This window comes from Clupea harengus, chromosome 4 (genome assembly GCF_900700415.2).
Source record: "Clupea harengus chromosome 4, Ch_v2.0.2, whole genome shotgun sequence".
In the NCBI taxonomy this organism is placed as follows: Eukaryota; Metazoa; Chordata; class Actinopteri; order Clupeiformes; family Clupeidae; genus Clupea; species Clupea harengus.
In genome coordinates, this window is record NC_045155.1 from 12,636,297 (window position 1) to 12,648,913 (window position 12,617).

Genomic DNA, 12,617 nt, shown 5'->3' on the forward strand with positions numbered 1-12,617 from the left:
CTCTCTCTCTCTCTCTCTCTGTCTCTATACAGCCTCGAAAAGGGATTGTATCGAGCGGTTTGGCCAGCAGACCATCGAGCGCATCAGCAATGACAACGACATCGTCTGCACCACTGAGTACTCCCGCATTGTGCCCCTGGAGAATGGAGAGGTGAGCCCCTAGCGCTCTATTCCACCTAACCTGTTAATGCCATTACTGTTCCTCCACCTCACTTCCAGGGTCTCCCCAGATCTACAGTTAACAATGGAATTGTGATTTGTGGTTCCAGCAAAATGCACTAGTTTTAGCACAGCTTATTAGAAAACTATGTATTAGTATGTTTGAGGGTGTAGATACTGTAGATGCTGAGTTTTAGCAATATATATTTTTACATGGGTGGGAAGTTCTGTCTTTGTAATTAAGCAGAATTCCAGTCTATAGTAAAAGAAAGAACATGGGAAGTGTAAGCGTTTTGCATACTAGATGTTCCTAATGGGGAAATACCTCTCTTACTCCTGTGTTTGTGTGTGTTCTCTGTGTGTGTTCCGTCTCGCTCTCGCCTCGCTCAGATTGTAGTGTCTCTGGTGAATGGGCGTCCGGGGGCCATGAACTTCTCCTACTCCCCAGTGCTGAGGAACTTCACCGAGGCCACCAACATCCGCCTGCGTTTCCTGCGCACAAACACACTCCTGGGCCACCTCATGGGCAAAGCCCTCAGAGACCCCACTGTCACACGCAGGGTTAGTACCTGAGCATGGTCCCAATACACACACACACACACACACACACACACACACACAACTGTGCATACAGGTGAAAGAATACATTCATACATTCGTATTGCATTTCACAAGCACATGAATAGCACAGTGCTATTTTGTTCAGTCATAAAGACACACAACTGACTCACCTACCCACAACTGACTTACAAGCACACACAGGTTGACACTGTCTGTACATGGTTGGTAGACGCCAAAACCATCTTACATCGCTGTTCATAAACATAGATGAGCTCATTGACCAGATAGGCCCACCTACTACTAAGAATCATTTAGCTGATTTATGAGCTTATGATTTATGTGCCTGCTTACTTACTTAGAGTTCTTCCCTCTGGAGTGAATTTTCCATTATGCAGTTTGTCCAATCTGCAGTGTACCCATCTACTGTCAGGTGTCCTTGACAGGCCTACCATGTTCTGAGTTTTGGATCATTTTAGACAGAATGAATAGGAATGTTCTTATGTAATTTTGCAGACATTGAAAAAAAACAAGGTAAAGCTTTTGTAGCATTAGTGTGAAGCAGAATCATTTTGTGGAGTTTGTTATTTTTTGTTGAGAATCAGGCTACCTTCTGAAAATAGAACTTTACTCTGCGCTAGAGATAATCTCTCTGGATAGCTGGCAGAATACTGAGAACATCAACAATGAAAATACTAACAGTACTCCCTCCACTTATTCCACAGTACTACTACAGCATCAAAGACATCAGCATCGGAGGGCGGTGCGTGTGCAATGGGCATGCTGAGGCCTGCAACGCCAAGGACCCCAACGATCCCTTCAAGTAAGGGCTTCCACTTCACTCTCCGTGATACCTGTTGTAGATTATCCTTGATTTAAGACAATGTGGACAGTAATTTGTGTAGTTAGGTAGTTGACACACACTTCCACCATTGACAGATAAGAGTATTACTACAGGAGTTATTAGTAGTTTTAGTAATGCATAGGTCTTGAGTAGATCTGCTTGAACAAAGTTTGTTATTCTCCCTAGTGCCATCTTGAAGGTCATAAGCAACATCCTACGAACTCTATTGAGTGAAATTCTGTTTAATGCATTATGAGTGATTCGTCTGCCTTTGAGCTATTGACTTTCAACTGCAAACAAAGCCAAGCGTCTCTCATTATACTACGATAATAAGCAGTCTCCTGCTGCCAATTCAGTATTGCAACCCCTCAATATGCAAAACATGTGTGTGTGTGTGTGTGTGTGTATGTGTGTTTTTGTTTATGTATGTGTACTTGCTGTTCAGTTTTACCCATGCAGGGTACAGATCTGTGAATGCAAAAACAGAAGGGGGAAGTGTGTGTGTGTGTGCGCGAGCGTGTCTGTGTGTTTGTGTGTGTGTGTGTGTGTGTGTGTGTTTGTGTATGTGTGTGTGTGTATTTGTACTCTTTTACTTTTCCTGTGGTAGAATAACCTGTCATTACTGATTTCAAAATCCTTTGAATGCCCCTGTGTGCCCCTAGCCCTTGCGTGTAGATGCTTGCACATGGGATGAATGGGTTTCCCCTCATGAGGCAAAAGCAGAAACACACATGTACAAACACACACACACCACATACACACCACATACACTAACACACACACACCACACACACACACACACACACACACACACACACACACACACACACACACACACCACACACCACATACACTAACACACACACACACATATATAAATCAGGACCAGAGTCTCAAGTCATCTTAATGAACACTGATGTAACACATTTAAATGTCAGGCAATGCATAATTTTACCGGACAAATTTGTGACTTTTTGTGACTTGCATTAATCAAATAGGATAATAATAAGATAAAGTTCCATTTAATAATTTACATTCTTTGGTTCCATCAGAAAAGTACGTTTTATGTTTTGTGTGGGCATTATTACCAGACAGTTTTTAATGTACCGCTTTTTTATCAATAAAAAAAAAAACGGTAATTACTGGCTGATAGAAACCCTGAGGTGTAGGGAGAAAGTGGAGATTTCTTTTTAGATTTCTTTTTTTTCTTTTTAAAGCTGAGCCCAGAGCATGATGAAGCAGGGTACATCTGAAACACTGGGGGTGGGCCATCGCTGTGTTTGCAGATAAGAGTGTGACCGATGGTGGCATGGCGTGCGGGGCCGTTTGAATATCTCCAGCGATAACAGAGACGAACGGCTCACATCCACAGTCGGCTCAAGGGCTTTTTCTCTGCCCCCCACCCCGACAGCCCCAGTCCCCATCTTTACGACAAGGCAGAGAGCGGTCAGACAGGAACCAGACAGAACCTGAGCAAAGACAGGTGGTTTGTTTAAGATTAGAGGGAAAGTGCGAGAAAACGTCTGCAGTGGACAGTTTACACCAGCCTGGTTTGGATGGAGAAATCGCTTTATCTGCGCACGCTATCTCACACTTTCCGGGGCTGATAAACGGTTTGTTACTGTATCCTGTCATTCTTAGGATTCCATGACCTTTAGGTGTGTGTGCGTGTGTGTGTGTGCGTGCGTGTGTGTGTGTGTGTGTGTGTGTGTGTGTGTGTGTGTGTGTTTGTGTGTGTGTGTGTGTGCATGCCTGTGTGTGCTGGAGGAATATGAATCACAAAAAAAAACGTGTCAAACTCATCAGCGGCTAAGCCCTCTCTCTCCCTCTCTGTGTGTCAGGTGTTTCAAAACCCAGTGGACCAGAGCTGGATATATTAAACACATGATCATGTGCACATTTATCAAAAATGGTGTGTGCGCTGCCTTTTTTTTCTTTCTTTCTTTCTTTCTTTCATTTGACGTTGCGTGTCGGCAACTACAGTGTTTTTGCAACTGTTCTTGTCCGTGTGTGGACGTGAGAAGATGGAGACCTTTGGACATCTGGACGCCCTGACCTCAGCTGCCTCCGCGTGGAACCGGAGGCGGTCGGTCACCTGAGCCCCTCACATAAAACATACGTCTTCTTTAACCTAGCTCTCAGGCCGGCTGGAACATGTCGACACGGGCGGGGTGCACAAGGCAGCCAGGTTCTTATCAAGCTACGATACGAACCCTCCCCTCCCTCCGCTTCCACGCCACGTGACCTCTCTGCCCTCTGCGACCTGGCTCAACCCAGTCTGCCTCCCAGGGCAACCTGATGTGCCCCTGCACCAGCAGAGGCCAGGAGCCTGGGGAGAGGCCATGTGGAGGCTGGGTAATACGAACATAGGCTCTCCTGACATGTAGACACCCCCTGCTTCTCAGACGAGCTGCACCTTCAGTATGCCAGGTTCTCCACGGTCGTTTGAAGCCCATCACAGAGTCTCTGTTTTGACTGTGGAGAATAGGAGAGGACATGTGGGGGTTAATGGCTTCAGGATGGGCTTGGGGGTGGGTGGGGTAGGGGGCGAAAAGGGGAGAAGTAGTTCAGGTTCATGGCTCTGCTCAGGAACAGCTTTCCGGAACGTTTGCTTTCACACTGCGTGGGGCTCCTAATGAGGGATTAGGCCATCACTGGACCTCAACAAGCAGCGGGTAAGAGCCAGAAATATTTCCCAGCCTCCAGAAACATAGAGATTACATCCCCCCCCCCCCCCACCCCCCACCCCTCACCCCCAACAAACTGCTTATGAGCGTGTATCTGCCTGTCTGCATGGCTGACTCCAGGCCCCTGGGAAGGGCCTCATCTTAAACTGTAAGGCTTCCCCCGAGGCCATACAATGCAGGAGAGGATTATTCAGTTATCCACAGCAGCAGAACACAGTGGGGTTACTGTACTACCCCATAACATACACGACTCTCTCAATGTGCCCCCAAGGCTACAGCTACACCGCTGCCGTTCCCCTAAGCACGAGCTGATCTAATATGACGTCCTGAGTGAGATAATGACTGTAATAGGGCAGGGAGTTTGAACAGGGCCCACGTGGTGCTGTCTGAACACCTGCCCTGCATTTGAAACAGTTATGATAGTGAGGGATCACGCAGGCCCCCATTTGCTGAGGCTGTGGCCCCCCCCCCCGGGTCCCAGCGGAGCGGGCACGGTATCATATTTGCCTGTAATTGTGTTAACTGAAGCATGTGGTCACTTCCTCATGTCTCTCAGCCAAGGCTCTGGGCAGGAATGCGGCCTCTTTTTTGTGGACACAATAGAGGAAAAAGCCAAAGGTATTGCATTACACTTGAGGGCCCAGCCCTAGCTCTCTACCTTTGATCCGAGTTTCATTGCAAGCGCAGCGCTCCTGGATATCAAGAATCAGTGTTTTGAAGTTTGCTTAAAGGCTTTAAAAGTCGCCATTGTGATTGTTCCATGTCAAGCTTTCTATATTTTTCTTCTTTTTTATGAATGACAGCTGTTCTTGTGGAGTAGATTGGGTCTTTTGTGATCTGGTTGGGAAGTATCTCTCTGATCAGACACACAGTTGGCATGATGCCTTTATTGCCACCTTGGTCATTCAAGCTTTTAAAGCTGCATTTGGCACTCTTAGCTTCTTCCACTTTCTTTCTATTACCCCTTTCTGTATAGCACATTATAAACCATGCATGAAACCTATTTATATCAAATAGTTTAAGTTGCTACTCAGAATTATAGATTGTAATTCAGATCTCAGATGGAGTTATTTTTCTATCGCCACCATCACTGTCAAATCAAAACAACTAAACCAGCTAAAGCTTTAGAAGTTGCTTCTCTCAACAGGACCATGCTAGTTAGCTTAGCCTTGAATTCTGGCACAGTCGGTTCAAATCCGTAAGTGTCGGAGGAAGTGAGCAATGGTAACACTGTTTGGCACAGACCTACCCCATGGCTAGTGTAACTGTACGCTGGCATCTTTAGTTCACACTCGAAGGGCTACTCTTTTTCATTCTAATCCGATTAGACACTCTAATGGCACTCGCAGACTCTGTGAATGTAGAGTAATTAACCCTTTCAGTGTAGAACTCTACAGATATTGAAAGCATGGGGGCTCTCATTGTCTTGTATCTAAGTGTGTGTGTGCCTCAATATGTCACAGAGATTATACTGTCCGTGTCCATGGAGAGTTTGAACTCAGTGAAGGATGAAACAGGCTTTTCGAGGCCTTGTCAATTATTAAGTTTATGTACAGTTTCCTCAGAATTGCTGATAAACCCAGAGGATATAAATGGAAAATAAATTCCTCATAAAAGTTGTGTTTTTGCTGTTACTTGTCCTTGTAAAAATGTAGACATTTTAATCCCCAAAGTATTTGTTTTGTGTACTGATAAGCATCTTTTTTCTGTCTTTATCTTAAGGCTGCAGTGTGACTGCCAACACAACACGTGTGGTCCGTCATGTGATACCTGTTGCCCTGGATTCAGCCAGTTGCCTTGGAAACCAGCGACGACTTACACTGCCAATGAGTGTGAACGTGAGTTTACCTGCTCTCACCAGACCGTTCAATAGTTGTTGTTTTTTTTACCCTTCTCCCCACATCAGTAGGGCTGATCTCTCTCTGCAAGCTTCAGATGGTGGTGCTTTGCATGCATTATGCATTAGTGGCATAGACCTCAGGGAAAGAAAGACCAAACACAGTTCTGCTTCTCAGCCTAGGGAGTATACACAGACACACCACACACATGCAAGCTTCTGCATACACACACACACACACACACACACACACACACACACACACACACACACACACACACGCACACACACACACACACACACACACACACACACAGTGTTCTTATCTTTTCTATCAGCTCACAGCTTTTTGAGTAAATGAAATGTGTGTCCATGCGTGCCAGCTTTTCCAGAGGCTCTCCTGGTCTCTTCTCACATTCACACATAAAAAAAAACTTAAATACAGATTCTTGTTGATGCCTCTCCTCCGACTCCTCCAGGGTCACCCTGACATGGGGGCCACAGCCCAGCCGTGAGTGTGACCTTCCCCTTGCCGGGGTGTCCGCATCTCAACCGGCGGGCCAAATCAAACACGCTGCCCTCCCCTTCTGGCTTTTTCAAAACAACAGCAGAGCAGCAGAGAAAGAAAAGCAGCCACTCTGGCCCGGCAAATTGTGTTGTTTCAGCAAACACAGCTAGATGAAGTGGCTGCCGTGTGTGTGTGTGTGTGTTTCCGTATGTGTGTGTTTGCGCATGTTTGTGTGTTTGCGCGCGCGTGTGTGTGTGTACGCATGCACGTGCGTATGTTTGTGTGTGAGTGTAAGTGCACACATGGGTGAGTGTGTGTAGAGGTGGGGGGTAGGGGCATGGTGCCAATGTGACAAGGACTCCAGTAAGTCATCAAAGGGGCCGATAAGAGGGCCGTCTGGCAGTCTGTGCACTCACCCCGCGGTCACTGAAAGGTTGATAGGGTGCGCAATGCCGCATGGCTTTTGTCAGGAGCTGGAAAAATAGGACCACATCGGGTTAAACGCAATGAGGGAGAGCTCCACATTAGGATGTCGGATGTCCGTCCCACACCACCCCCCACCCCGTCTCGCTTTGCCTAATCTAATCTGTGAATTCCCAAATATAGACCCTTCTGGTTAAATCAGCCCTCTCTCCTGCCAAACCCCTCATCTTCACCAAAAATAATGTGCTTTTAACGTCCATCTGGGGTCTGGTGCGCAAGGAGTGACAGAGGAGCATCTGTTAGCATCTGTCAGGAGGTGAAGAAAACCAGAGGGTGAATTACTCCCTGAACCATTTCATCTCAAAGCCCCAGAGATGTAGCATTTGCTAGCAGCACAGGACCGAGGTCCATGTTAATATGGCAAGTGGTTATGAGTACTGTGAGAAAGAGTGTAGACAAGGATGGGAAATATGTCTGTGTGGGGATAGGAAATGTACGTGGAGGGCCTGTGTTTTTTATTTTTGTGGAGGCATTTAAGACTCCTTGATGCCACATGCTAGTGTAAAATAATAGTGTTATAGTGTCATAATTCCTGTTATTATGAGATGGAGCTCTGGGTTTTAATTGTTGCTTGATCTCAGATGAAAGACTCTCTCCTTTCATCATGCCAATTCACGGCCTCATGCCACTCATCCCCAGCAAAGATGAATTAGGCACCTGCCAGGTGTTAATGTTTGTGTGTTTTTCAAAGAGCCAACCGCAGCTTTAGGTTGCTCCATTCAAACAACCCAGAAGGAGTTTAGGTTTTTTGCAGTAAATATGTGCCCAGTTCGGTTCTTTCTTTCTTTCTGTTTCTTCCGAGTCTATTTACTCTACTCTCTTTTCTCTCTCTGCCTCCCATGGTTGATATCTGGTGAATCAGTTATAATCTGTTTGCATTCTGTGGTCCTAGATGTCTTTGTACCTTTTTGTTTCCCCCTGTCCCTACTACTGCTCCCTACCCCCACTTGCATTCTACCACCTGTGCCTGTGGGTAGATGAACCACCCCAGGTGGAACATATCCCCTGTTTTTTCAGCCACCCTGTGTGTGTGTGTGTGTGTGTGTGTGTGTGTGTGTGTGTGTGTGTGTGTGTGTGTGTGTGTGTGTGTGTTTTCATGTGTTTCTATGTGTTTGTCTTTTCCTTTATAGTGACTGAGTTGACTTAGAACGTTGATTTTGTCTCTCTCTTTTATGTGCTCTCTTGTTTAGTCTACCATCTGTGAGTGATGGTTTCCATGTCTTGTGCCTCACAGTCTGCAGAATTGTAAAACAACCCCATCTTGCCTCCCTTGTGTCCCTGCAGCATGTAACTGTCACAGACATTCCTACGACTGCTATTTTGACCCTGATGTGGAGGCGAGGAGGGCCAGCATGAACGCACAGGGAGAGTACAGGGGAGGCGGAGTGTGTATGGAGTGCCAGGTAAGTGCTCTAACTGCTGCAGTAGTAGGACAACAGTGAACAGTGAGCGACATAGCTTGATAGACATTAGCTCTTCGAGTTACACTCAAGATAGTAATGTAAAAGAATAAGTCATGAAAAGTCACACGAGTACTAATGTAATCAATGGCAGTTGTATTTTATTGATTTCAAATTGTGTGTATATCTCATCCAGCACCACACCACTGGAATCAACTGTGAGCGCTGTATCCCTGGCTACTACAGGTCACCTGACCAACCACTGGACTCCCCATATACCTGCTTGCGTAAGACATCCCTCACGGCATCCTGCCTGTCATCTCCTACAGAACCGCCTGTCCTCTCTCTTCTTACTTACTTTAATTCCCTCTGCTCTGTTTGTCCACAGCGTGTTCCTGTCAGTCTGAGTTCACTGACGGCACGTGTGAGGATCTGACCGGGCGCTGCTACTGCAAGCCCAACTACACCGGAGAGAACTGCCAGGCCTGCGCCGAGGGCTACGTCAACTTCCCAGACTGCTATCGTAAGCCATCATTCAACATCCTTCTGCTTTCTGTGAATGCATGTGTGCAGTATGCATGTACGGTACCTGTGTATGTGTGTGTGTGTGTGTTCACGTTTGCTTTGCTTTGCTTGTGTTGACCATGTTCCTGTACACCCATCCACATCTCTCCCCATGTCCCCCACCCCCCAGCCACCATCCCCACCTACCCCAACAACGGCAACAGCGAGGCCAAGCCAGTGGGCGAGATCATCAGTAAGAGCTCCTTCATTCTTCCTCTTCCTCGCGCGGTCTCTCTCTCTCTCTATCCCGCCCTCGGGGCGAGGTCGCGGCCCTGCTGTGCCCGTCACCGTAGCCTCCGAGCCTTTCAGACAGGATTGGGATCCACTGACATGGAATGGAATGCCACTGGAATGAAACGCGCAAAAGAATGCGATTCGAATGAGTCCCGAGCCATATGATATCACCTCTGCGGCTGATGATAGTAGCATGTTAGCTGTACATCGTTCGAGGCTTGTGATTGGTGGAAAGTCATGGTTGCTTTCATGTTATTGGCTATGCATGGCTATGCAGCCATTTAGAATGTTTCGCCACAAACTCTCTGTTGATTAGCCTCAAGGGATTATCAGTAGAAGTAACATGGGACCAGTCTAATGGGAAGAAACCATTATAATACAATTCTTGATTAAGGATTAGATCTGCTGCATGTTGTGTTGTTATGAGCAGTTCTATGTCCATAGTAATGGTGAGTTTACATGCGTCTGATCTTTCTCTCTCTCTCTCTCTTTTTCCAGACTGTGAGTGCAGTGCAGCTGGTACGGAGGGGAACTCGTGCCGGCCAGACCTGCGCACCCGTACCTGCATCTGCAAGCCAGGCTTCACCGGGGAGCACTGTGACACCTGTGCTCCCGGTCACAACGGCCTCAACTGCCATCGTAAGGCTCACTTCTCATACTCTCAGCTCAGTCAAAACCCATCAGTGCAGTAGGCCTGCTTTAGCATCAGACCCTCATAAGAAGAGGTGCACTTTGTCTTGTGTTTATCTGCTACATTGTGTAATGTTGGTTTGAGTGTGCAGAGAGCCTACTGTTCGCAAGCTGCTGGAGGTCTGTCGCATGTGTTGCAACTTTTTATGACACCCTCAACTGAGAAAATAGGACGCTGTTTATCTGAGTGTCCTTCTGCTGAGCTTCTGTCAGTAGCCTTTGTGGACAGTAGTCGGAGAACAAAGCATTCTCGAACCAGAGATGATGTTACTTTAGTTCAACTGTAAGCAAGCATGTGCCCATACTTCTACCAACAAAACTTAAAAACAGAGATGCTGACATACCATACACCTAGATGCATTTGATGTACATAATCACAGCAACCTCAACACATACATGCACACTCAGTCACACACACACACACACACACACACACACACACACACACACACACATACTGTCTCTCATACACATTCACACACACACACACACACACACTGTCTCTCATACACAGACACACAATCACACACACACACACACACACACACACACACACACACACACACAGCACATTGTCATTCCTTGTCTCTCTGCTCTCCTCCCTCTCTCCCAGGCTGCCAGTGTTCAGGGCCTGGTTGCCAGGATGGGTCATGTGACACAGTGACGGGGCAGTGCCTGTGCCGGACCGGCTTCCAGGGCTATTCATGCGAGCAGTGTGCCCCTGGGTACTTCCACTACCCTCTGTGCCAACGTGAGTCCATGCCAAAGCACACTGTCCAAACAGATCTCCCTCATGGCATTGTGTTACAGTAATGCTCTGTCCATCCGTAATTGGTGCCCGCTAGTTGTTTGTAAGAGTGCTGTTGTGGAATGCACGTCGCCTTTCAATGTCAATTCATTTTCAATCCTTTCATTAATGCTCTGAGTATATCTGACTCTGCCTTGTCCTTTTGTCACCCCTCTCTCTTCACCCATCCTGTCTTGTGATCTCTTTCATATCTGCTCTTCGTTTCCTGTTTCTTTTTTTTTTCTCTCGTCTTTCTCTCTTTCTGGCTGTCTTTCTCTCTCACCTCTATCTGTCCTCTTCCTGTCCCTCTGTCTCTTTGTGTTGTAGTGTGTGGGTGCAGCACTGTGGGTTCTCTGCCCGAGATGTGTGACCACTCAGGTCAGTGTCTGTGTAAGCCAGAGTTCCAGGGGCCTCGCTGTGAACAGTGCCGATCAGGCTTCCACTCCTACCCCAACTGTCAGGGTAAACTCCCTCACTCACACACACTTCTTCACCACACACATCACCAGTTTTATGCAAAAATGAATGTATATGGACTCACTCAGATATATTTGCACACTTTCACACCCACATACGTGCACGAATAATCCCCCAAAGAAATTCACATTAGACACGATGACTCAACCGGTTGAACTCAAACCTGCGTAGCATCACTTCTATTTCTTGCTGCAGTGTTTCTTCATGTCCCTTTTTACCCATTTCCCCAGTGTGCACGTGTGACCCACGCACATCTCTGGACACCAGCTGCAGCGCTGCAGGACACTGCCGCTGCCGGCCCAACTACAGCGGCCAGAACTGTGACCAGTGTGCTCCTGGCTTCTACGGCTACCCCAGCTGCACACGTGAGTACCTTACTGCTGTTCCTGGAGACCACCGCGATAGCAAAGCTAATCACCAGAGGATTGTTATCAAGTGGAGTGAGTTTGTAAACAGGATACTGGTGGACAGGGGTTATAACTTGATGTCCTTGTGTAGTTCAAGGGGAAAGCTCAGAGTGTTCTCTCCTTGACATTAATATTTGGCATTAGAATTCTCTTATGCTCCACTCTCACGCTCTCTTTGTCATTGTTGCTCTTTCTCTCCCGCCTGTGTGTCTCACTTGCTGTTTCTCTGTGTTGTTCTCTCTCCTTCCTTCTCTCTCTCTCTCTCCATCCATCCATCCATCCTTTTCTCTCTCTCTCTCTCTCTCTCAGCCTGTCAGTGCTCCAGGAAGGGCTCTCGCTTTGACAGCTGTAATCAGGTGACAGGTCAGTGTGCCTGCCTGCCCCATGTAGTGGGGCTGCACTGTGACTCCTGCGGCTCCGGCTCCTATGGCTTCCCCCAGTGCCAAGGTAAACACATCCTCCACTTCAAGCTGAGGCATTACAAATAAACCGAGGGGTTCACACACTTGTATTAGGTGTCACACGATCATTTGTTTTTACACATTGAGTAGGCCACAGTTGATGCTGTGTTTGTTTTTTGTTTTTTTATGAAGGCTTCTTACCCATTTCAGATGAACAGAGCATGGATTAGTAGTGCATGGGTTATCCTTGTAGTTACAGAACTATAATTGCGATGAATTAGAATCCACCCTAATGAAAGCTTTTACTCCTTCTGCAGCTGGAACCTGCAACCCTGCTGGCTCTGTGCAGTATGTGGCCCAACGTACTGATGTAAGAAAAAACAAACATGTCAGTTTGAAAAAACAAACATGTCTTTCTCCTTCTCGTCAAACAGCACTGCCTAACAACGGCCCTAAATTATGTCATATGCTCTAAATCTGCTCCCTGATGAATCAGAACCTGTCAACACTCCCTTGTTGTCATCTGTCACCTCGAGCCTGTTTTAAAATCTGTCACCATTAATGCAAACTCATGTCTCCTG

At 46.9% G+C, this 12,617-nt stretch overlaps 1 protein-coding gene across 3 annotated transcripts in view; it reads left to right on the forward strand.

The window, feature by feature from the left end:
* Positions 1-12,617, forward strand: part of lama5 (laminin, alpha 5) — a 66,088-nt gene that overhangs the window by 25,291 nt on the left and 28,180 nt on the right. For 2 of the 3 annotated variants that reach the window (XM_031566269.2, XM_031566268.2), the window contains exons 4-17: positions 33-151; positions 550-720; positions 1,443-1,540; positions 5,971-6,086; positions 8,361-8,479; positions 8,673-8,763; positions 8,865-8,999; positions 9,171-9,233; positions 9,773-9,913; positions 10,578-10,715; positions 11,079-11,213; positions 11,459-11,593; positions 11,945-12,082; positions 12,354-12,406. In XM_031566269.2, the coding sequence (XP_031422129.1) occupies positions 33-151; positions 550-720; positions 1,443-1,540; positions 5,971-6,086; positions 8,361-8,479; positions 8,673-8,763; positions 8,865-8,999; positions 9,171-9,233; positions 9,773-9,913; positions 10,578-10,715; positions 11,079-11,213; positions 11,459-11,593; positions 11,945-12,082; positions 12,354-12,406 (1,652 nt within the window). The remainder of the gene's footprint in view (positions 1-32; positions 152-549; positions 721-1,442; positions 1,541-5,970; positions 6,087-8,360; positions 8,480-8,672; positions 8,764-8,864; positions 9,000-9,170; positions 9,234-9,772; positions 9,914-10,577; positions 10,716-11,078; positions 11,214-11,458; positions 11,594-11,944; positions 12,083-12,353; positions 12,407-12,617) is intronic. The other variant, XM_031566270.2, reaches the window with a different exon arrangement.